The sequence below is a fragment of the Hyaena hyaena genome, unplaced genomic scaffold, assembly GCF_003009895.1.
Source record: "Hyaena hyaena isolate Hyena2069 unplaced genomic scaffold, ASM300989v1 scaffold_230, whole genome shotgun sequence".
In the NCBI taxonomy this organism is placed as follows: domain Eukaryota; kingdom Metazoa; phylum Chordata; class Mammalia; order Carnivora; family Hyaenidae; genus Hyaena; species Hyaena hyaena.
The window spans coordinates 790,644-815,531 of NW_024080863.1; the positions used below are offsets into that span (position 1 = coordinate 790,644).

The following is a 24,888-nucleotide window of genomic DNA, read 5'->3' on the forward strand; positions in this document are numbered from 1 at the left end:
TGTGAGGCCAGCATTATGTTAATACCAAAACCAAATAAAGATAACACAAGAAAACTACAGACCAGTATCCCTGATGAATATAGATGTAAAAATTCTCAACAAAATACTAGCAAACAATTCAAAAACACATTAAAAGGATTATACACCATAACCAAGTAAAATTTATCACTGAGATGCAAGGATGATTCAACACACACACATCAATAAATTATATATCACATCAATAAAGTGAAAAATAAAAATCATGGCATCATCTCAAAACATCACAGAAAAATATTTGACAAAATGTAGTATCCTTTCATGATAAAAATCCTGAACAGATTAGGTATAGAAGAAATGCATCTCAACATAGCAAAAGCCGTTTATGACAGACTTACAGCTAACCTTAGACTCTGTGGAAAGAAATTGAAAGCACTTCCTTTAAGATCAAGAACAAGATAAGGACGCCTACTCTTATCACTCCTATTCAGTGTAGTACTGGACATCTTACTAGAGCAATTAGGCAAGATAAAGAAGGAAAATGCATCCAGATCAGAAAGGAAAAAGTAAAATTGTCACTATCTGCTGATGATATGATCTAATATATATAAAATCCTGAAGAGTCTGCCAGAAGCTGTCAATCATTGAATTAATCAACAATTTCAATAAAGTGGTAAGATACGAAACCAACATACAGAAATCAATTGCATTCCTTTACACTAATGACTTTTTCTTTTCTGAAAAAGAAAGAAAACTGTCCTGTTCCCAGTGGCAGCAAAGACAATAAAATAGAAATAAATTTAGCCAAGGAGGTGGAAGATCTTTACCACAGAAACTACAAGACTTGGCTGGAAGAAATGGAAGAAGGCAAATTGAAAGACAACCCACATTCATGGGTCACAAGAATTAATTTTGTTATAATTGCCATACTACTCAACCCATCTATAGATTTAATACAGTCCCCATCAAAATGCCAAAAGCATTTTTCACAGCAATAGACGAAGCAATCCTGAAATGTGTGTGGTATCTCAAAAGACCCCTAATAGCCAGGGCTATCCTGAGAAAAAAGAACAAAGCTGGAAGTATCATGCTTCCAATTTCAGGCTATTGTACAAAGCAACGTTATAAAAAAAAAAATAGTTTGTTACTGGCACAAAAAGAGACACATTGACCAATGGAATGAATAGAGAGCCCAGAATTAAATCCAAGCATATACAGCCAACACCCAGTAGTGAAAAGGATGGTCTCTTTAACAAGTGGTGCTGGGAAAACTGGATAAACACGTGCTGAACAAAGAAATTGGACCGCTGTCTCACACCACTCACAAAGATGAATTCAAAAAGAACCAAAGAGAAACCTAAGACTTGATACCATAAACTCCTAGAAGAAAATGTAGGCAAGAAACTCATCAATATTGGCCATGGCAATGATTTCTTGGACATGACGCCAAAAGCATCAACAACAAAAGCAAAAGCCAACAAATGAGACTATATCAACTCAGAAGCTACTGCACAGTAAAATGAAATGACAACCTACAGAATGGGAAATAATTTTGCAAATAGTGGATAAGAGTTTAATATCCAAAATATATAAAGATCTCATACAACTTGATGACAAAAAAAAATTAAGGAAAAATTTGATTAAGAAACTAATAGACATTTTCCAGAAAGGACGTTAAAATGGCCAAATGGCACATGAAAAGATGCTCAGCGTCACTAGTCATCAGGGAAACACAAAGAAAAACCACAATGAAATTTCATCTCATACCTGTTAGAATGTCTGTCATCAGGAAGACAAGATAGCAGGTGCTGGCAAGAATGTGGTGGAAAGGTAACCCGTATACATTGTAGGTAGGGATGTAAATTGGTCCAAGCACCATGGAAAACAATATGGAGGTTCCTCAAAAAATTAGAAATAGGTGGTACAATCCAGTCAGTCCATTTCTGGGAATAAACCCAAAGAAAACAAAAACAGGATTTCAGCAAGATGTCTGCACTCCCGGGTTTACCACAGCATTCATTACAGGAGCCAAGATAGAGAAACAACCCAACTGCCTATCAACAGATGAATGGTTTAAAAAGATGTAGTACATATACATAATGGATTATTATGCAGCCATGAGAAAGGAAATCCTGCCATTTGTGACAAGGTGGATGGAGCTTGAGCACAGTATACTTACTAAGTGAGATACGTCCACTTACTTGTGGAATCTGCAAAAGTCAAACCTGGGGCACCTGGGTAGCTCAGTCAGTTAAGCGTCCAGCCCAGGTCATGATCTCACAGTTCATGGGTTTAAGCCCTGTGTTGGGTTCCACATTGACAGTGTGGAGCCTGCTTACAATGTTCTCTCTCTCTCTCTCTCTCTCTCTCTCTCTCAAAATAAATAGGCTTTCTTAAAAAAGTCTTTAAAATAAAGCCCATAAAAAATAGTAAAATGGTGGTTACCAGGAAAGGAGGAATGATAAGATTGGTGGTATTTAAGGGTGCAAACTTATAACAAGTAATAAATAAGCCATAGATTTCTAAGGCACAGTGCAAGGAGTATAGACAGTAATGCTATACACATATTGTGATGTGAAAGTATTACAAGGGCATTTATAGGACAGCATATAGATGTATCAAAGTAACATACTGTATACCTCAGACTTAACAAATGTTGCACGTCATATCTATTCAGTAAAAACAAAAAGTTGGACAGGTCTTAGATTGTCAGACCAGTAGCGGAGAACAGAATGGGTTGGAGTGGAAGAGGAGGGCAGGAAGGTTGACGAGGTCTCTGTGATGGCTTAAATCCAGGTAGAATTGAAATTGGGTAATGACTGGGTAGGGAATGTTGCAAAGAGAATCAGGCTCAGCAACTGAGTGGAAATGAGGGAAGAAGGAAGTAGAAGAGTCAAAGTTGCTTTGTTTTTAGAACCTTGTGATTGATGGGTTTAACTTGATAAAGTAAAAACTCCATTATTTCAAAATAGTTTCAAATGAAAACTAGCACCAAGGGAATTTTTACCTGTGTAATTGATAAGAAACTGTAAATTTTAAAGTTGAGAGGTCTCGGAAAAAAATACTAGGAAAACATATGCATTATTTCAGATGATGTTTTCACAGGTCATCAGGGAGTAAAGGAAATGAGTTGTTTGCACAGAACGCATTGGTAAGAGTTGTACAAAAATACCTTAAGACTTTCTTCTTCTTCTCTTCACCCTGTGAAATGTCTGTAGGTGTGTATGCTTGGATCGGCATTAATTTTGTCCTTGGACGATTCGAACATATTGAAGATGGTAAGTATCATGTTTCCAAATAATGTGTCTGACTGGAAATGATGGCTGTTCTGTCTAATCCAAGGATAGAAAAGGAGTGAGGTTTTGTGACACAGCTGAGTGTATTGGAGCAGAGAGGGGGGCTGCCATTTCACACCATTAACTTGACTTCAGGTGGGAGGAGTGGGCTGCGTTTGCCTAGGTAGGCTCGAAAGTCCCATGAAGACAAGAAACCCTCCACACACAAGGTCCCAGTTCCCTGGATTTGTTCTGTTCCAACGGCTGTTTCTTGTTCTTTGCAGACGAAGAGGCAGTTGTGGAGGTTAACATTCCTGGTAGCGAAAGTAGGGAAGCCATTCTCCGTAAAAGGACAGCCGGTATTCTCGACATGGGAGGCGTGTCAACCCAGATAGCATACGAAGTTCCCAAAACTGTAAGCTTTGCCTCCTCACAGCAGGTTATTATCTGTCAAATTTTCTTCCATTTGCTTTGGTTTTCCTTTAACATGTCTCCATCCATTTTGTTTTTTCTGAGTCTGAACACATCCTTACTATGCTTGCTGAGGTCCCACCTTCCCAACCCAGGAGAAAGGAGTCAGGAGGAAGCCAGGCAAACCTCCGTTTGTGTTTGTTCATTGAAGTCGGCTGGTTTGTTTTCTGAACTTCAGAGTTTTCGTTTGGTATAAATGTCAGTCACATGCTTGAATTTTTGTTTGTATTTTCTCTTCAGTCACTTCTTTTCTCAACAGATATTATAAAACAATGTTAATAGCATCATATTTCTTAAGTTATATTGAGGAATGTACTTTTTTTTTTTTAAGACTCAGCTTTTGACTTTTCTGGAAAGGATTGAGGTTTGTATGCACTGCTTGCACATTTCTGAACTGTAGGTCTCCCCTGTTTTTCTCAGTGGCTTTCAGGGCTCTCTGTCACAGCCTGTAGTTTCCCAGTAGGCTGGGCAGCCTTGCGCAGTGAGAACCAGAAAGGTTTCCACATGTGTTCCTGAACTGCTACGGTCTCTATGATTCTGTTTCTACTCAGCTGTAAATTACCACCAAAGCCTGGTTTCCTGCACTTTCCCCTCACATATAGTGTAGTGGTTAAGAAGGCTGGAGTCTAGGCTCCTTCATCACGCTGGTTTCACTAGTTGTGTAACCTTATGCACATCGCTTAAGTTCTTTGAACTCGGTTCTTCATCTGTAAATGTGAATGCAGTTATCTCTCACACAGGGTTATTATAAAGTTGAAATGCTGTAGTGCAGATAATATATCTAATGTACCACCAGGCACCTAGTGTTCACTCACTAAATGTTACTGGTATATTTATTAAGCTCTTAAGAAAAATGCTTTGTAAATTCAAGTATTATAATTTGTGTTTCCTACTTCTCATCCAGGCACGCCTCTAGAAACTGTTACACTCTCTTAAAAGTCATGTTTTCCCCCTCAAGATAAAGCAAAAACAGACAACCAACCAACATAGCAAGTTTGGAAAAAATACTAAAAAATCAGGGTGCATTTTCATGGATGCATCACCCCAAAAAAACCATGGTTATCATTTTGTATTTCTTTTCATTCATTTTTTTCCTATTTATAGTTTTTTAAAATATGGTTGTTATAATATTACTGTTTACAAAATTTTGCATCCCTTGTTTAATAGGGTATAAGCATGTTTCTGCATAAAGTATTGATTACCATAATTAACTAACCCCCTTTGAAGTTATAGATTTAGATGACACTCAGTTTTATTCTCTCACAGAATCGCTGAGGTCATATTTGTGTATAGAGACTTTTCAGTGGTTAGAATTATTTCTAAAGCATAGGCTTCCATAAGCAGGCTTTCTAGATTGGGGGATATGAACTCTAGCGCTCACTTCCGGTTACAGAATGTAACAGTATCACAGATGTGCAGCATATCTGGAATTTCTTAAGTCAGAATTGTCATATTGAATTTGGATGGTTGCTTAGAAGGGTCCTCGGGAAAGGCAGAAGCAGAAACTTTTGCTACTTTTAGATGAGAATCTTTATAGATCCTTCTTTTTCACAGGAGGTGATTGTTTTGGTATTGCTTAAAATATTAAAGTGTTTTATCCTTGCATCTGCAGGAAGAAGTTGCTAAGAACTTGTTAGCCGAATTTAACTTGGGGTGCGATGTTCACCAAACCGAGCATGTGTACCGGGTCTACGTAGCCACGTTTCTTGGGTTTGGTGGCAATGCTGCTCGACAGAGATATGAAGACCGAATATTTGCCAACACCGTTCAAAAGAACAGGTAAAGCGCCTTCTACTTCTCAGCGTTCACTTTCATATCTCGGTCTCTACTTGTAGAAAACCACTCCGGGCAAAGCAGGGAGACCTCAAGCAGCAGAAGTGTGTCAGCACCTTCACCTTCAACTCCCCTGCCAGCTGAGAAAGGAAAGGGCACCGAGGTCCTGCCTTCAGCCTCAAATCCACAGCCCTCTGGGTTAGAAGTTTCACTGTTAACATAGTAGAAGCTTTGAGCCCTGGGTGGTGTATTTTGCATTGCAGAGTCCTTGGGAAACTCAGCACCTGGGCTGCTGCAGATGTCCTGGGGGCCAGCGGTATGTGACAATAAAATTGTCACCAATGACAGAAGGGAATTAAGTTATGTTCTGGTGGTGGTCTGGAAAAACAGCCTGTGCAGTTACTCAGTGATTTAAACCATAGGGCAGGAAATTATTCAAGAGAAAGAAGTGATCCAGAAGTCTTAAATTAGTGGTTTTAAACAGTTTTAACAGTGTAATTTTTTAAAATGAGTTTATGAAGAATTCTGGTATAGAAGATATACAGAACAAGAGCAATGCTCTATCAGTATAAGTTTACTTTATAAGCATAAGTATATTGCAGTTATTTATTTGAAATTAGTTCATAAGAGCAGAGCTGTTTGGATGAATAAAAATATCTGAAACCTGGGGTTGTATAAAATATTATATTAATTGCTATGCTTTGTTTTCTTTGTTTAGATGAGCAATTTTGAGGGGAAAAAAATCCTAATTCATAAAGATAAATGGTGGTATATAGTTCCTTCATCAGTTTAATCTTAGTAAGCCTGGAGAGGCCTGAACTTTAAGAATGGCCAAGTCAGAGCCATTCAGTACCATACTTTCCAGAAATTCACGTATGTGAATAGGAAGAGCAATAAAAACTTATTTTTCTGCCCCAGACCTTAACTGAGTGGTGTTAGTTAAGAGATAGGTAGTCCTGGGGCATGTGGATGGCTCAGTTGGTTAAGCATCTGACTTCAGCTTAGGACATGGCTCGCAGTTTGTGAGTTTTGAGAGTCCCCTGCGTTGGTCTGTGCTGACAGCTCAGAGCATGGAGCCTGCTTCAGATTCTGTGTCTCTCCCCCTTTCTCTGCCCCTCTCATGCTCATGCTCTGTCTCTGTCTGTCTCTCAATAATAAAAACATTAAAAAAATTTTTTTTTAAGGAGAGAGAGAGTAAAAAAAAAAAAAAGATGGGCAGTCCCAAGGCACATGGGGGCTCAGTCAGTTAAGCACCTGACTCTTGGTTTTGGCTCAGGTCACGATCTCATGGCTTTGTGGGTTCCTGCCCCACATTAGGCTCTGTGCTGACAGTGCAGAGCCTACTTGGGATTCTCTCTCTCCCTCTCCACCCCCTCCCCCACTCACACTATCTCTGTCTCAAAAATAAATAAATAAACTTAAAAAAGAGAGAGAGATGGGTAGTCCCATACTTTCTTTTTAAACATGGTGTATTACACAGTACATTTTGGTATAATTATTTTCTATAATAGTCCTAAAATAGAAATATTTTATAAGTGATTTTGAATTTTAATGTTTATTTATTTTTGAGAGAGAGAGCATGAGCCAGAGAAGGCCAGAAACAGGGCAATAGAGGATCCAAAGCAGGCTCTGCAATGAACGCAGAGCATAATGCAGGGCTTAAGCTCACAAACCGTGAGATCATGACCTGAGCTGAAATCAAGAGTTGGCCACTTAGCCAACTAAGCCACCCAGGTACCCCATGAATTAGAACTTTGGAGAAACACCTTCTGCAATGTTAATTTTCACTAATTGATGTTACTGTGAGGAAACTTGTATAATGGACAATTCAGTGGTACTTTTTAATTTAGATGTAGGGCAACTAAAAACAGTAGTGTTGAAGTACATTCACTATTCTTGGACTCTGATAATTACTAGAAATGTTAGTCATCACTTTTTACACATGAATTGAGCCTTGAAATGCATCGATATTTCTTTGCCGTTAGTAGCAATTGAGTTTTAAAAATTAGATATTTTTATTTAATGGCAAAGACCTTAATATTTTACATTCAAGTCCATTTTGAGTTGACCTGAGTTTAGGAGTAACGGACCTGTCAGTTGAGTGGCAGTCTCCTAGTACGGAAACACCTTTTTGGCCCATGTGATGTCACGGTATCAAACTCTAACGTGGGTCCAGTTGTTGTAAACTGTTTCATGTTCCTCACTGCGTAGCGGGAAGTACACGTAATGGGGTGACAGATCTTAGCGCAGGGAAGTTTCACTGCGAAGTCAATAAGCGCAGTTCATTTCAGTAGACAGTTAAGATTTCCATGGGACTTCTCAGAGCCTGTAGTGTGATAGAAACACTCTTATCTACAGCAATTGGGACCAACAGTTGATTGATTTTTAAAAATCAGTTAAAACATGGGCACCTGGGTGGCTCAGTCAGTTGAGCATTCGACTTTGGCTCAGGTCATTATCTTGCAGTTGGTGAATTAGAACCCCGTGTGCTGACAGCTCGGAGCCTGGAGCCTGCTTCAGATTCTGGGTCTACCTCTCTCTCAGCCCATCCCCTGCTCGCGCTCTGTCTCTCTCTGTCTGTCTGTCTCTCTTTCTTTCAAAAATGAACAAACTTTAAAAAAAATAGTTAAAACAGAGGATCAAAATTGAATCAAACCACAGGCATCTTGTTTTAATTCACATGTTCATTTTCCAGTCTTTGCTGTGGACTCAGGTCTCTTCTTAGGCTACACCTGTCATCTCTCTGCGTGCACTGCACCTACTCATCTTGGTGTCATTTTGGCTTCTTTAAAGATTACCAAGGGCTTAACAGACATTTGTAAAAGAATTTGATTTTTAAAGTTTGGCTTTTCAGAGTTTCTCAAATTTTTTTAAACCATGCTAATACTGAACTTGACAGCAGTTTTCGAGTAACTTGCCTTTATCGTGTTTTTCTAAGACATCTAACCTGGCTTACACGGGGCCAGTTACTTCTGTCCTCATCTCTGTATGGTTACACTCGCAAGCAGTAGTGGCGGAACAGGTTTGGAAATAACGCAGTTGGTAGGCATCTCGCTGCAGTGAACTTGAGACTGCGAGGAGCTCCAGAACCACAGGCACCCGGGCCGAGAGTACCAGGCCGTGTGCCAGGGTCAGAAAGCACTGGTAATCTGACCAGGTAGCTGTTTTGCTGGACCCTGTTCCAGCGTCTGCGCAGGTATCTGCTGTATCTGCGCATGTGGTTGGGTGGTGATTCTCCAAGAGGGGCTAGGTACCTGTTTCCCTGACCTCACTATCCCGGAACCCTTTTGTGTTCCCCCAGGGCACCCTGCAGGGCTCATGTTCCACAGAGCACATCTTGAGAGACGCGGGCTTGCGGGTGCTTCTTGAAAACCCGGCTTTCTGTCAGTCTCAAATCAAGTTTCTCTTGGTCCTGTAGGCTCCTGGGGAAGCAGACGGGTCTGGCTCCTGACACTCCATTCCTGGACCCCTGCTTACCCCTGGACATTAGAGATGAAATCCAGCAAAGTGGGCAGACCATGTACCTCCGGGGAACAGGAGACTTTGACCTGTGCCGAGAGACCATCCAGCCTTTCATGAATAAAACAAACGAGACACAGACCTCCCTCAACGGGGTCTACCAGCCCCCCATTCACTTCCAGAACAGTGAATTCTATGGCTTTTCGGAGTTCTACTACTGCACTGAGGACGTGTTACGAATGGGGGGGGACTACAACGCTGCTACTTTCACTAAAGCTGCAAAGGTAACCTGCAAAGAAACCCTCTTCCCCTGCATGCTTTTGAGAGATGGTGTAGACGCTGGCAGCCTGGGTCCCCCCTTGACCCTGGCAGGCCCAGCTCAAGAACGGGGGAAGGTGGGGGGTGGAAGGATGTAGTGCCACCTGTCGGGGATCCTGTTCCTTGGCTGAGCGAGAGAGGTAGTCCCGGCAGGAGTCACAGATCCGCAGTGAGCCGGCGTCTGCCCACCACTCCGGGCACTGCTCCGATGGCCAGTGGCTCCCAGGCGACAGACTTGTAGATCTCCGTGTAGTACCGCCACTGGTGTCTCGCCCTACTCCTGCAGCCCTCCTGTCCCTCCGCTGAGGACCCCTGTCCTCTTCTTGGCCCCGGCCTGACGCGTTCCTAGGCTCTGTCAGGGATTCCCCGCCTTCATACCCTCCGAACGTTGGTGATCCTGGACTTCCATCCTTGGCCCGTGGGCCCTCCAGCTCTCTCCCATGCCCATGGTTCGCTGCTGCTGCCCTCCAAGAAGAGGCCCCAGCCTCCGAGCCCGGTGCCCCCTAGTTTTCATGACCCAAAGCAAACCCACTGCTTTCTCCCCATTTCCTGTGATGTTGTCTTGGTTAATGGCATCCCTGGCCACCCAGTCCACCAAAACTCAGGAGTTCTAGACTTCTCCCTGCCACTCATTCCTCCCTCGCTGAGCACCCCCCATAATCAGTCATCAGGCACATTATTTTATCCGTCATCATTTCTCAGAGCCCTCCCTGCTCTCTGTCCTGCTCTCACTGGCCTGGTGGGGCCTGCGTCTGTCACCTGTGCTACTTCAGGAGCCCCCAGCTGGCTTCTTGCATCCGGTCTCCCTCTGTCATTCATTGCTCACGCCACTCCCAGAGACACACCTGTCCAAACCACAAGCCCCCTCCCCTATTTACAGTCTTCAGCAGTTTCTTTTGTATGAGGATAAATCACAAATGCTTTAGCATGTCCCCCCCCAACCCTGGAGCCCCCTCTTCCCATCTTGCATGACCTACTCTAATCATAGCTACTCGTTTCCCTGACGTCCAAGCTGCTTTGCATCTTGTCTTCATTCACGGTGTTTTCTCTGCCCTAACTGCCTGTCCTTACCTCTCACCCCACACTGAGTGTTGTTCTGTGTTCCCTGTTGCAAGTTTCACCATCTCTCAGAGCCTCAGTTTCTTCATCCTTGAAATTGAGGCTGGAATTATAGCCATGCCAAGCAGTGGCTTTAAGTATTACACTCAGAAAAGGCACTTAGTACTCCTTAAATCTTAGCTATTAGTATTATTAGAGGGGCACCTGGGTGGCTTAGTCAGTTAAGTGTCCAACTCTGGGTTTTGGCTCAAGTCATGATCTCACGGTTTGTGAATTCGAGTTCCAAGTCGGGCTCCTCACTGACGGTGCAGTCTGCTTGGGATTCTCCCTCCCTCTGCTCCTCCCCCAGCCACATGTGTGTGTACTCTCTCTCCCTCAAAACAAATAAACTTTTAAAAAATATATTGTTACAAGTAACTTCAGGGAAAGATGGCCCCTCTTTGCCTTCTCCTAAAGACACAGCCTTCTGTAATCAGCTTGGTGTTCCCCGAGCCTTGCACTGTGTAACTTCAGACACAGGTGTCCACTCGGAACCAGCTGAAGTACCACTTCACGCTTCCAGAAGTTTCTGCCAGTCACAGGCAGTCACAGAGGAGGAAACAAAGCAGTTTTGAAGAGGTTGGTTGTGGGCAGGCAAACTCTCTGTAACAGTAACTTTGGCAGACTTTTAAGACTGAACAAGCATGGTCTTCGCCAGTCAGTAAGCATTTGCTGGGTGCCATGCCTCCGGTCTTCACGCTACACATAGAGGTTGAGCTTGTGTTGCCTAATTGGAAGGAGATGTTTGTTACGAATATGAATTTGGTAAACCCTTTTTAAGATGAAGAAGCTGTTAATTTACCAGTGGTTTATTTGGGGCGACATTTCTTCCAGGATTATTGTGCAACGAAGTGGTCGGTCCTGCGGGAGCGCTTTGACCGAGGACTGTACGCCTCACACGCCGACCTCCACAGGCTGAAGTAAGCAGTGGGTGGCTGTGCCTCACGGTTCCAAGAAACAACTACTTGTGTCCAAATATGTCCTACAGTTTTTTGTTCAGTTTTGCTGTTCCTTCTACCTGGTGTTTCCCTGTCTGTCCCTTGCTTGTTGAAGTCCTGCCCTGACCTCAGAGTCAGGACGTTGCTGTCCCTCTCTCGTCTTCCTCTGCCCATTCAAGGAGACTCCACCCCTCTCGGTCTCCAGAGCACACATTACTTCTCCCTAGTGGCATTCATCAAATTCTGCCTTACTTCATAGTTCGTTGGTGCTTTTTAAAAATCCTGCCATTATAAGTCATTTAAGTACATTAGCTGCCTTATTCTCTGATTATATCTTACTACTAACTTAACCCAACACTTTGCAAAAAGTAAGCCTCTGATAAGTCTTTTTAGAATCACAGACTATCAGAGCTGAAAAGGAACCTCTGCCTTCTCATTTTATAATAAATAAACTGAGGTCCAAAGAAGTGGACACTTCTTCAGCATTTTAGCAGCGAGTAAGTGATGGCCCGCCTGAGGAAATGGTGTGTCATGCCCACGTATTAAATCCTCCTGAGACCGAGTTTCATGAGCTCATTGATTTTGACAGGTGAACTGTTTAGGGTTGTGGGACAAGTGGCACAAACCAAGTAAATCAATGGGGAATGCATGTGGGTGGTCTGGCTGCTCAGTGCTGGGCTCGGGAAGCCTCTGCACCCACATTGGTCACAGGGAAGGCCGTCTCAGTGTCCGGTTAGGTTGACAGCAAATGAAGCCCACTTACGTTTGTGCTTGGTGCTCGTAGGTATCAGTGCTTCAAGTCCGCCTGGATGTTTGAGGTGTTTCACAGGGGCTTTTCGTTTCCTGTCAACTATAAAAATTTAAAGACAGCCTTGCAAGTTTACGACAAGGAGGTTCAGTGGACCCTTGGAGCAATCCTTTACAGGACCCGCTTTCTACCCTTAAGGTACAGCTCTGAATTTGGTGACAAGAATCAAACAAAAGCATGGCAGCTGTGGTTTGTGGGTGTTTGAGGCAAACGCTGGCTGTGGGCAGGACTTGGGAGTCCGTGACATTTGACTTTGGTCTTCCCCACCAGTGCATCCTTCCCACCCCACCTATCCCATCAGAGGCAGCATGAAAAGTGTCTGATTATTCCCAAGTGTCTTTCCCTAACTCCTGCACAGAAGGGTTGATTCTGGGGTTCTTCACTTCAATGGCTTGGGACCCTCCTTCTGAAAATACTGTTTTTAATGTATAAAATCTATAACAGAGGCTACAGAGGAAACCACTGTATTGAAGTATAGACATCAAATATATTTATCAAATTGATCAAATATTCACAGAAAACCTATTGGCAGTACAGTAATAGGTGCTGTTTTTTGTTCACAGCTGAAATGACAAATCTGGCAGCAGAACTAGTGCTTCCTGTAATTGCAGTACAGTGATGTCAGTGTCGATATTTGGAGGCATACGCCAGCCCCCGCCACATGATCGAAACGACCTGTGAGCTGCACCATGGGCAGAGTCACATGCAGTGCCGACACGCCCGTAGTCTGGTGTCTGCACTCACGGCCGTTTTTCCCCGTTCACGTTCCCAGACCTGGCTGTCAGCTGGCCCCATGTAAGGGCCCTGGTGTGCTAGGAGTTTGCTTTAGGGGGATCTTTGTCCCCTTCACTTAATTGAGCATGTCCCAGCCAGCCACTTAGCTGGGCTAGCCGCAAAAGAAGCGGGCATCGTGGGTATTACTGCTCACCAACAGGTGGTGTGATTCCACACTGGCGTCCAGGTTGTAGCGAAACCCTTGCCATTCTTTTAAATTCCTCTGACTTCTGGCCCAGGTTGAAGTGATGATAGCTGAAGGCACGTTTACGTGTCACCCTGTTAAGAGTTACAGCCACCCTGTGTTGGGCCACGGCGGCCTACATTACGCAGGTAAGGAAACTGAGCCCCAGAGACCAGGATGGCAGGTTTTGTCTCAGAGCCGAGCCCCGCATCCGGTCCCCCCGACCCGTACCCTGTGCGCCAGTACATCACGTTCCTTGCCTGACTCGTCCTGTTTGTTTTTGTTTCCCGGTGGCCAGAGACATCCAGCAGGAGACCTTCCGGGCCAGTCACGCGCACTGGAGGGGCTTCTCCTTTGTCTACAATCACTACCTGTTCTCGGGCTGCTTCCTGGTGGTCCTGCTCTCCATCCTGCTCTACCTGCTGCGGCTCCGGCGCATCCACAGGCGGCCACCGCGCAGCGCTTCCACCGCCACCCTCTGGCTGGAGGAGGGCCTGCCGTCCCAGATGGCTGCCTGAACGGAGGAACGAACTCGAGAGCCCAGGAAGACTTTCTGAAGGAAAAGCCATTTTTGCCTCAGGGTTTCTCTTTAGTCTCACTCGGCTTCATTTTTCCTTTCCCTTTTTGTTCCTTGAAACAAAAACAAAATCCGTTGTCCGTGAGCTCTGCTGACCAGAAAGTGTTGCCTTCAGCCGTGCTGTATACAGCTTTAAGTGGAGGGAAAAGGGAAAAGGACTTCGTTTCTGCTGCATAGGATATGGACTAAGGTTTTTGGCTTTTCTTTAAGGGATGTTAAATTTTAAACAGATGCGCTTTGCCTGGCGGAGTGTTGGAGGGAATGGCAAAGCCGCTTCCCATCAGTGGAGGTGGCACTGAAGAGTGTCGCGTTCTCAGAGCCAGAACCCGCCTGGCGGAAATCCTAGTCCTCTTTTCGTCCATCTCAAAAGCTCTGACTTAAAGAGGGTGGTGTGTAGTTTTTACTTACTGTTCAGGTCTGTCACTGTATGTTTTCTTTGTAGGTTTAAAAACTCAAAGCCATTTATACCCGAGAGAGAAATGCAGGCACCAGGAGGTAACTGTTTTTAAAACTGATAGTCCTGGAAGATGTGAAATAGTGACTAGAGCAGTGTACATGTGTGTATGAGAGAGAGTGATGTGTGTGAGAGAAAGTGAGAGAGAATGTGTATGAGGGAGAAAGTGACAATGAGTGTTAAAGAATGTGTGTGTGAGAAAGTGAGAATGTGTATGTATGTGAGAGAAAGTATGAGAGAGAATGCGTGTGTGTGAGAACAAGAGAACATGTGAGAGAATGTGTGTGAGATAGTATGTGTGTGTAGAAGGAGTGCATGTGAGTGTGTGTGTGTGTGTGTGTGTGTAGGAGAAGGAATGCGTGTGAAAGAGAGGGAATGCGTGTGTGTGAAAGAGAAATGCTAAGGGAAGAGGATGAGAGAATGCATGCCCTTTTTTAAAAAACACTCTTCAAAATTTACCATTGCATTTCTTCTTAATGTAGAACACTCCCCATTGCCATTCATCCATTGTCTTTCCTGACCGCAGGTCATGACTTTGTCCGTCCCACCTTTCAGCAGCCTTAGAATATTATGTCTTTGAGTGAGTTGGAAAATCCCTCAAGTTTCACGGGTTTCGATGTCATTAGAACTGGAGCTTGTGCCTCCTGACAGTCACGTCAGCATTTCTCAGTGGCTTAATTGTGCTCCAGTTTCTTCCAGCGTCAAGTTGGTGTCCCCTCCTTAATTAAAAATGGCCTCTGTGGTTTTACTTTGGAGACCCCCATCCTTACATGTTCTCTCTATTATGGCCATGACTGAGGCCGTGGTGGTTAATCCCACTGTAAATCCAGACTAAGAGAAGGGTCTGACTTTAACCAGAAATAAACTCACACTTGGAGAAAACAAGTTTGACATTTTAAACAAAAACCTAAAGAGGACACCTGGATTGGCGTATGTGAGATCAGTTGTTTTACACCTATTCATTTTGTTTAGAAGCCTTGGGAATTCTCATACCTAGTTTTTGTAGGTGAAGTTGTTTTTATGAGTGTGCGTGTGTGTGCATGCAGGCTGTTTCTTAACCCCAGAGCGCTGAAATTCATTTGGTTGATAGCAAATGTCTATGTGGAGAACCGTCAGCTGCTTTTTCAGACATTGTTGGTTAGAGAACGGATTCGGATCCTGAAGCCCTTATTTAACTTAGATGTTTATCTTGTTTATTATTTAAAACATGGCATACTGTATCTTGATGACTTGAAAAGATTACAAATGTATAAAAGAAATGCAAATTCTCTTACTCTGCTCTTCCTAGTGAATATTCTAACAGTGAAAAAGTGATGGGTAGCAGATTTGTCTCACAGACCCACGGAAGGTTGGAGGAGCCGTGTGCTCGTACAGCCTCTGGCGTGTGTGTGCTCTGGTCTCAGAGAGGACGGAGGTAAATTTCCCTGTGAAAGGTCCAGCTTCTGAAACGCCCATCTCCAGCTGTTTAAGTGCTTGGTCCCTGGTAAACACGGGTCCTTATCAAGACCCAGCCACCGAAGGACAGTGTTTTAGACACCCCAGGAGTAGAGTGAGCTGGTGTCCTTGAATCCTCTGACGGGGTTCTGTAGACTGTGGGTGGCATCAGCAGCGAAGAGGAAGTATGTCTATGCATTAGCTTTTCTACTGCCAACCATTGGGAGTAGCAAGTGACCTGGAGAATGAAACTTCAGATGCCTGCACTATGTGATTTTGCCTTTAAAATCAAGGCAAGGATTAGCCAGCATAGGCCCAGATTTAAATGGGCCTTAGTTAAGACTTCCTAGCACAGATAGCCACTTTTTAAGTAGAGGGTGCCAGTTTGGTCCAGCTCTACTGTTGGGGGGGGGGGGCGCCAGAATCAAGACAACCAGTTCTGCTCTATGTCTGGTCTAAGGATTCCTCTACAAGGACCTACCTCAGGCTTCTAAAGAAATCCCAAGTCAAGGTTCCAAGGACCGAACAACCTTACACTTTATGTAGTTAAGTGCCCATGTTCCCCTGCCAAAGAACTCCCTGGGGTTGGCGGGGGCGTGTGGGGGGAGGGTGGAGGCAAACTATTGGCCACGGGGGAAATCTAGAAGGCACTCGAGCTGAGAATTGTTTTTCAATTTTTGAAAGGTTGTTCAAGAAAAAAAAGGGGGAGTACGTGTGAGAATATGTGACAGAGTATATGTGACCTGTGGAGCCTAAAATACTAAATGTCCCTTTACAGACAGATGTCACTTAAAGACATTCACTGACCCCTGCGGCAACTCCCCATTCAGGGAAGCATACGCACCACACCTTCTTAGTTCAGGGGGCTGGTTACCGCGTGCGGGCACAAAGAGATGAGCAAGAGAAGTGGCTGGCTTACAATCTGGAAACATTTGTGTGCTAGAATCCCACTGTTCGCCTTTCCCTCAAGATTATTTTCAAGAGCAGCTTTCCAGTAAGCCAGCAAGCCCGGTGGTCCCCCACGGATGCTGGTCAGGAGGCCTGACAACGCCTCATGGCATCCTCCAGAGGATCTCACGTGGGTCTTTCTGATGCAGGGGCCAGGGTGGTGCGGGGTGAGGAGCTTAAATCAGGAGATGAGTTCACATCAATTAAAGGGCCGGCCGAGAAGGCAGGGAATACTTGGCCCGGACTGAACTCGCCAGCAACTTTGTGGAAGAAAACACCCTGTGCTGAGCCTTGCTGTGAGCACTGCTGCTCTCCAGGCACCCCCCATTGCCCCAGGGTGCTCGCAGAGATCTGACAGTCCACTGAAGGACATCAAAGCAACAGTACACATATACCCATTTGTACCCGGGCTGTTTGCATACTTTGACCCAAAACTACTGGCCTTGGGCCGCGCTCCCCAGCCTGGGGGGTGAGCTGGAGAAGCTGCTGTGGCTGTGCCTGGCCCCCTTGGGCAGCTGGGCACTGGCTCACACCTAGTTGGCAAGCTCTAGATGGACAGATATTTAAAGTTGAAATATCAGTCCTGTGCATAGAATAGTTTTCCTTAGAAGCATGCGTCACTTAGCAAGAAACCCAGAAAAGAAAATGTATTTTCTAAGCTTTAAAAAAAAAATCAGCTTTAGGATTTTGTGTGGTTATATGTGCAATGCAGCAAAACTACCTACATGTAAATTATTTAGTTATTTATTTCCACTTAAGTGTTTTCTTTTTTATGATGTTGCTTTTCTGGTTGAGTAATGAATGATGTGACCAACAAAGGAAAATTCTTTGTTCTGTCACTGGGTGGTATCTTACAGTTAGGAATTAGAAAAACTAAGGGAGATCTTTAAATGTTTTTTTTTTTTAAATAATGCTTTTTATTCAAGGTAAGGATAATTCCCTTTGGGGTACTGTGGAGTCCGATCATTTTCCGTGTTTGGCAGCCTCGTGTTGCCACCCTTGCACCCAGATGGGTGCTGAGAGCCAATAAGCTGAAAGCTCGTCTGCTGGCCCAGACTCTCTGTGAGCTTGCTTTCTTAGGACTGAAATGGATTCTTCTCTGATTTTGGAATCTTGTCACCTGTTAGAATGCTTAGTTGAGTTTGAATCTCAATTCAGTACAATAAATTGTCTGAATCTGACTGCACACCCTGCATTTGCTGTACTTACGTGCATATAATGAAGCACACCCGGTCTGTGTTCTGGAAGGAGGGTTCTCTGTATCTGGCAGCTCACAAGCCATATATTTCACAAGGAGAAATATTTACCAAGGTGTAACATCAACCTGTGCATCAGCCGTAAAGGCCATTCAGAGACAACTGTTGGTAAGGTTATCATTTTAAGATGCTAACTATAGGGGCGCCTGGGTGTCTCCATCGTTTAGGCATCCCAACTCTTGATCTCAGCTCAGGTCTTGATCTCAGGGTTGTGAGTTCAAGCCCCGTGCTGGGCATGAAGCCTACTTTTAAAAAAAGATAAAATATTGGGGCGCCTGGGTGGCTTAGTTAAGCGTCCGACTTTCGCTTAGGTCATGATCTCGCGGTTCGTGGGTTCGAGCCCCGCGTCGGGCTCTGTGCTGACTGCCAGCTCAGAGCCTGGAGCCTTTTTCAATCTGTGACTCCCTCTCTCTCTGACCCTCCCCTGCTCACACTGTCTCTCTCTCTCTCTCTCTCTCTCCTAGAAATAAAAAAAAAACATAAAAAAATAAAATATTAACTATAAATACAGATCAGAAAATTAAAATTAACGAACTTTTATGTATTTTTTTCTTATAAATAGTGAAATCAAATGCTAAGTTTATATTACACGATTCTGCAATTAGACTTAAGCTTAAAGGCATGGGCTTATTTCCAGAGAAATGTGAATCTCTGTATTTATGTTACTAATAACCATGAGAAAGTACAATTCTTTCAGCTATGTGAGACTGTATAGAGGTTTACCCTGGGCGGGGTGGGGGGGGGGTGAACCTGAGCTATAACCCAGAAGCAGATGTTAGAGACAGGTGGAGAGGGAAGGGTCCAGCTATTAACAAAAAGAAGAGCCTAAGAAACATGTCCGGAGAGGAGTGAGGGAGTAGCAGAGCAAGAGGAGAATGCGGCATGAGCACAGAAGCATCCTACTTGGAAGGCACAAAGAATGGGATGATGACGCTGAATGAGAACTTGCTTAAATAATTTCTGAGGTAGTGCAATAAATACAGGTCTTTGGGGCCTAAGGGTAAATAAAATATTTAAGGCCTCTAAAGATGTCTAAATTTTACTCCACTTGATTGAAGAGAAATAAGTACCTGTGTCCAACAGCTGCCCATGTCAACAGGGCTCAAAGGCAGCGGTTTGGGATTTTTGTTTGTCATCTGTTTCCATTTGTCCCACGAATCTGGAATGCACAAGAGGCTCTTTTTATTTATTTATTTATTTATTTATTTATTTATTTATTTTGCGATCCTGAAATGCTAATGGTTTGCACAGAGGGGTTCTGGCGCTCACACTGGTCTGGGAGCAGAGACTGAGCGTCAGTCATCTGAGTCAGACTCTCTTCTTACTGAAAGGTCGTCAGAGGACAAAGGAGTGCCCCTTCACCCCCGAGGCCCACGTGGCAGGTTCTGTGATTTGCCGGGAGCATCAGCGTGAAACCAAACACCTTGAGGTGTCCTCCCAGCCCCGCCTTGTCAGAGAGCCTGAGGCCTCAGCCTGCCTTGCTGAGGCCTTGCCATTTGTTCCTAACAAGGTGTTGGTTCCTCCCGCCCAGCCCTGAGTAGAGTGGCCTCTTTCTATCAGCATATCCATTAAGGTCGACTAAGCCCTGCCTGGCAGAGACTGGAGCCCTTTGGCCTCCTCTCTTTGCCCTTCACCCTTGATCCTCTTAGGCAGGTGAATTACCTCTGGGCTCCAGACTTCACGGCCGCTTAAACGTTTCTGTCAACAGCCTGTCGTGTAGGAGACCCGAATAAGAGACCTAAACAAGAAAGCCCAGCCTTCAGAAGGATTTCTGCCCTGAGAAAAATGCTGAAAGACCCTCACAGAACATAATGGGGATAGTCACAAAAGACCGGCATCTTGTCTAAATACATAAACTCAACTAAATGGAGGAAAAAGGACACACCTTTTTCTCTCCTAAAAAAAAGAAGGGGAAGAGTTTGTCTGTGGCCCAGGTCATCAGTGTCCTCCTTATTCCTGGTGTGGGACTTACTCTGTCACTGTAGGATGATTTCTAGAAAGTAACCAGGTCTGTTCTCACAGGTTTATAATTGGTAGGGTTTTGTAATTAAAATACATTTTGAAAGAGAGAGCATGAACACAGGCGGGAGGGGCAGGGAGAGAGAGAGAATCCCAAATGTCAGCACAGAGCCCGATTTCGGGGTTCAATCCCACGAACCATGAGATCATGACCTAAGCTGAAAACAAGAGTTGGACACTTAACCTGACTGACCCACTGAGGCGCCCCTATAATTGGCAGTTTTGCCACCACCTTTCACCGTTTCTGGCCCCGTGGTAATCAGAATTTGAAGTGGGCAATTTGGAAAGATGAATCATAGTCTTCTTACCTGTGATTTCATGGCTTCAACTCCAGGAACCACACCCCACACTTTGTCCTTAAATTCCATCTTTTCCACCTGGCATAAGTTTTTTTATTTAGACCTGAGATTCAATAAAACTGAGACACTTAAATGTGTCTTTTTTTTTTAAGTTTATTTATTTTGAGAGAGAGCGTGAGCGAGGAAGGGGCAGAGAGGGAGAGAGAGAGAGAGAATACCAAGCAGGCTTCTCACTGCACAGAGCCCCATGCGGGGCTTGATCCCATGAACCAGGGGATCATGACCTGAGCTGAAATCAAGAGTCAAGACACTTAACAGACTGAGCCATCCAGGTACCCCAAGACAGTTAAATGTTTAATGGGCTTCTACTTAGCCTTGTTAAGTTGTTTTATTTTGGTCATGGGACCCCAAGAGGATTTTCTGGAACTTCCTGGCCATTCTCCATTCTCTTCAAATAACATTCAAATTACCTTCCACCTTGTGTGGCCCTGTGGTCTGTAGTGTGTCTCTTCCACCCTGACGACCCTACTTGAACATGGACCATAATGTGTTTACTTCATGTATTTGTAGATTTCGAACTAATCCAATGAAGAAATATTTTGTGTATATTTCAGACTAATTCAATGAAGAAATACTTTGTGGCATATAGTTCTTCCTCAATATTTGTGGCATATAGTTCTTCCTCAGTATTTGTTCTAATCAAAACCTGGTTTCTTGGTCACGTTACCACTCTTAGGTTTCTATGGTTTGTGAAGCAAATCTTTTTGCAAAGCTTTTGTTCTCAGTCTGCGTTCTTCTTTCAGGATGGCCGGGCTCTGCACAGTTTCAACCACATGCAGAGTGATGGGCAGGGTGAAATGGACAGGTTCCGCTTCCTCCCTCCCACCATGAAGTTTGCTAAGGGAGTGTTGCATTTTACGGCTATGTTTAGCAAAACTTAGGAAAACCAAATTTACTTCAAGTGGCTTCCTTTCTTCTTAACTCACTTGGTCCTGAAGGAAAGGAAAAAGAAACTCCAGAATCAGGTAGAAATGAATAGAAGCTAAGTTAGATGGATGTTTCCCAAAGCCCAGCATAGAGGAAGGTAATTTCTGTATATTGATCTTATTCTAAGCATAACTTCAAAATATTTTTTTACTCTAAATTATCTTTAAAGGCAAGTCACCTTTTTAACCCTCCCCTCCCCCGCAGAGTACCAAATGTAAGGGAGAAAGGATAGAATTAGAAACATCAGATTTCTGTTCAGCCGTCACAGTCAAAGCTAACAGATGGCAGAGTGAGAAGGTATTTTCAGTGACTAAAACTGACAAGGGGTTAATGTATATTTACAAGATTTCTTGCAAGTCAACAAGAAAAAAAGGAAGAAGAGCAATGGGCTGTGGGTCTTAATAAAACCTTCTATTTTTTAAATTTTTTTAAATTTATTTTTGAGAGAGAGAGACAGCACGAGCGGGGGTGGGAGGGGTGGGGGCAGAGAGAGAGACACACACACAGAATCTGAAGCAGGCTCCAGGTTCTGAGCTAGCTGTCAGCACAGAGCCCGATGCAGGGCTCGAACCTATGAACCGTGAGATCATGACCTGAGCGGAAGTCGGATGCTTAACAGACTGAGCCACCCAGGTGCCCCTTAATAGAACCATCTTAACAGAAGGGCAGGTTGGAATGGTTAACAAGGAGAGATCAACAAAGGAGCCAGAGGAAATCAAATGAAAATCAAGAGCCCCTCAAATGCCAAACTTTAAGTGTCAGCAGGGATGTGGGGACTGTGACTTAGGTATTGCTGGTAGCAGGGTAAACCACTGCAGGCGCTCTAGAAAGCGAACTGGAGGCACCCTAACATTGGCGGTGTATACGTCCAAGTGCCAGTGCTCCCCAGGAAAATGTCCCCCTGGCACTGGGAGGGAGCTACAAATGGATGCTTTCGGTGGTGTCGCTCAAGCTGCTCTTGTTGGAGGCAGGCAAGGTCTTGGATAAGTGAAAGCGGCAGGTGCCTACTATGGAATCCTGTGCAGCTGTTAAAAACAATGAACTAGGGGCACCTGGATGACTCGGTTGGTTAAGCTTCCGCCTCTTGATTTCAGATCAGGTCATGCTCCAGGGTTGTGGGATTGAGCCCCCATTGAGTCAAGAGTCGGATGCTCAACACGGAGCCCCTTGGGATTCTCTCTCTCCCTCCCCCGCCCCCCAACTCGCACTCTCTTTCTCTAAAAACCTAAACAGTGAACCAGAGGTTAAGTACAGCAACATGGAGGGGATCGTAAAAATAGTGTTGAGCACTTGACAAAGAAATGGAATTTGTAGCATAATGCCATTTATGTGACTATGGCACACAGTACTGTGTCGTGAGGGTACACCTATTGTGACTGTACAACACTGACATGGATGTTGTGAGGACACAGACTGGTTATGGAAGGAGGACAAAGAATAAAACCGGTCTCGGTTTTAGCTGACCAACCACACCTGTTTGCCCGGGTGGTTCCTGGAGCCACACCTCCCAGGAAAGCCTCAGATCAGGGCCAACACGGATGGTCACTTATCCTGCTCCCACACTGTCCTTCTGTTATGCCCGAATCGCGAGTCCCCAGAGACCTCCAAGGAGCCGGCACCGATGCAAGAACAAAAGGGTCTTTATTACAAGCTCGAGCAGGGGCTCACCAGTCTCCCGGCGCAGCAGCAACAAGGTGGAGCTCCGAACAGTGGCAAGCAGGGTTTGTATGGGGGAGGGGCGGGGGTGTTCCCATGCACACATTGTACGTTTTGCATCATTACATAAGCACCAATCATAATTGTACAATGCCCATAGTAACAGCATAGTAACAGTTTTGACCATTCAGTATCTGCGAGGCGTCCGTTACATTTGGCGGGACCCAATCATGACCTTTGAGAGTCTTTTAAAATGACCAATTATGAGGTGAGCTCAGAGAATCTACGTGGGGTTTCTGCAAGCCTTGATTGATTGGCAAGTTTGTACAAAGTAACTACCTGCAGTTCCCAGCCCTGACTCGTCTCCAAGACTACAGGAATGTTACACATTTATTTTGAATGGCAGATCAGAGGGCAGTCCAAGGGAGGCTTCAACTGAGGCTTTTCCTGGAACTGGGACTACGTGCAGCCTGAGGTTGTTTCTAATGGAGGACTTAATTTCAGGCTCCTCACTTCAACATGGCGGCCTCAAAACAACTTTATCCAGATGAGGACTCTTGTTCCGTGCAATCCAACCAGTTGGCTCTCCATTTCACTGGGAAGAACCAAAATGTTCATAATGGCCTTAAGCTACACGGTATGCTTGCCCCAACTCCCCACCTCCCTGACCACTGTAAGTTCTCTCCCAGACTCAGCTCCAGCCTCACTGGCCTCAGGACTTCCCATGACTTGCTGCCCCGTGAAGGCCCACCTGGCCACCTACTTAAAACTGATACTTCTTCCTTCCCCCGCACTTTCCAGCCTCTTTACCCTGCTTGTATTTACCCCCCATGGTGCCACCTTCTAGCATACTCTACATTCATTATATGCATTGTGAACCTCTCCACTAGATCGTAATCCACAGGGAAAGAGAGTTTTTGTGCTCATATTGGTGTTATATCCCTGTTGCTTGACATAGGGTCTGATACACAATAAAGGCTCAATAAATATTTGTGGAACGAAAGAAAAAAAGATCTTCGCGGTAAGGGGGAACTGTGGGCTGAGAACTGAGGCGTATGCTAACCTCCACCTTCTGCCCCTAGGGTGTGAGGCAGGCAGCAGGTCTCAGTCTCCTCCTTTATGGGAGGGAAAGAATGTGCTTCCTGTATGGAATCCTAAAAGCACAATAATGGTCTACGATGTGCCTGGCAGGCTGTTTAAACGCTATTGGTTGACGTAATCCTGAAGGCAACCTCATGAGGAGGTGCATTTATTATTCTCATTTTATAGGTGGAGAAACAGACAGGGAGAGGTTACATAACTTGCCCACGGCTACCCAGCTACCCAGCTCTTGGGGGGGGGCGGGGGGGGGCTGGGATTTGAAATCTGGCATAGGCTCCTGTCTACTCTCGAGTTCCACTGGCCAGGACGGCAGCCACTTCACCACGTGAACTGTGGCTGGGCTTCACTGAGAGGGTCTGGACATGAAAAATATACACCGGATTTCAAAGACCTTAGCACAAAAAAATAAAATAAAAGGCCTCAATCTGTTTATATGGATTACATAAGACATGATAATCGTTTGGCTATATTGAGTTAAATAAAATATTAGATTAATGCCACCTATTTTTACTTTTTTATTAGGGACGCCAGAAACTTAAATTGGACCAGCAGTAGCATCAGTATCACAGAGGCCCGATAGATGTGCCAAATCTCAGGGCTGGACTCAGACTTCCGGAACCAGATTCTTCATTTGACAAGGTCTCCGGGTCATTGGTAATGCACGTTGAAGGTTGAGAAATGCTGCTCTAGACTAGGAGTCAGCACAGTTCCTCACCAAAAGGCCATATAGTAAATACTTAGGCTTCGCAGACCACAGGACCTGTGTCCAAAACTTACTTCACTCTGCTTCTGTAGTGGGAAATGTGTCACAGACCATACGTAAGTGAACAGGTGTGGATTTGCTCCAGTAATTTTCTTTCTTTACAAAACGGCAGTGGCAGGCCAATTCTTCCCATGGGCTGTAGTTTTCCAGCCCCTACTTTAGACCCTATGCTGTGCCCAGGCTAATATTAAGAAATCACATCCAGCCTTCAAGATCCCATTCTCTGCCTTTCACTTCCCTCCAGACTCTGCTTGAGAGTTACAGCCCCTGATTCGTGCTTCCTACCAGATACTACTTACATGCCCCACAGGATCCAA

The 24,888-nt window shown here is 44.6% G+C and overlaps 1 protein-coding gene and 1 long non-coding RNA gene across 3 annotated transcripts in view; both read left to right on the plus strand.

The window, feature by feature from the left end:
• Positions 1–17,676, plus strand: part of ENTPD4 (ectonucleoside triphosphate diphosphohydrolase 4) — a 37,530-nt gene extending 19,854 nt beyond the window's left edge. Inside the window, exons 7-13 of one of the 2 annotated variants that reach the window (XM_039243748.1) lie at positions 3,198–3,257; positions 3,539–3,693; positions 5,338–5,504; positions 8,917–9,241; positions 11,208–11,293; positions 12,096–12,257; positions 13,376–17,676. In XM_039243748.1, the coding sequence (XP_039099679.1) occupies positions 3,198–3,257; positions 3,539–3,693; positions 5,338–5,504; positions 8,917–9,241; positions 11,208–11,293; positions 12,096–12,257; positions 13,376–13,595 (1,175 nt within the window). In that variant the 3' untranslated portion in view covers positions 13,596–17,676. The remainder of the gene's footprint in view (positions 1–3,197; positions 3,258–3,538; positions 3,694–5,337; positions 5,505–8,916; positions 9,242–11,207; positions 11,294–12,095; positions 12,258–13,375) is intronic. The other variant, XM_039243750.1, reaches the window with a different exon arrangement.
• Positions 17,677–23,081: 5,405 nt separating this feature from the next.
• LOC120239481 lies at positions 23,082–24,564 on the plus strand. Its single transcript, XR_005530439.1, has 2 exons — positions 23,082–23,344; positions 24,331–24,564. It is a non-coding gene; the product is annotated as an uncharacterized LOC120239481 (long non-coding RNA).
• Positions 24,565–24,888: the final 324 nt, after the last annotated feature.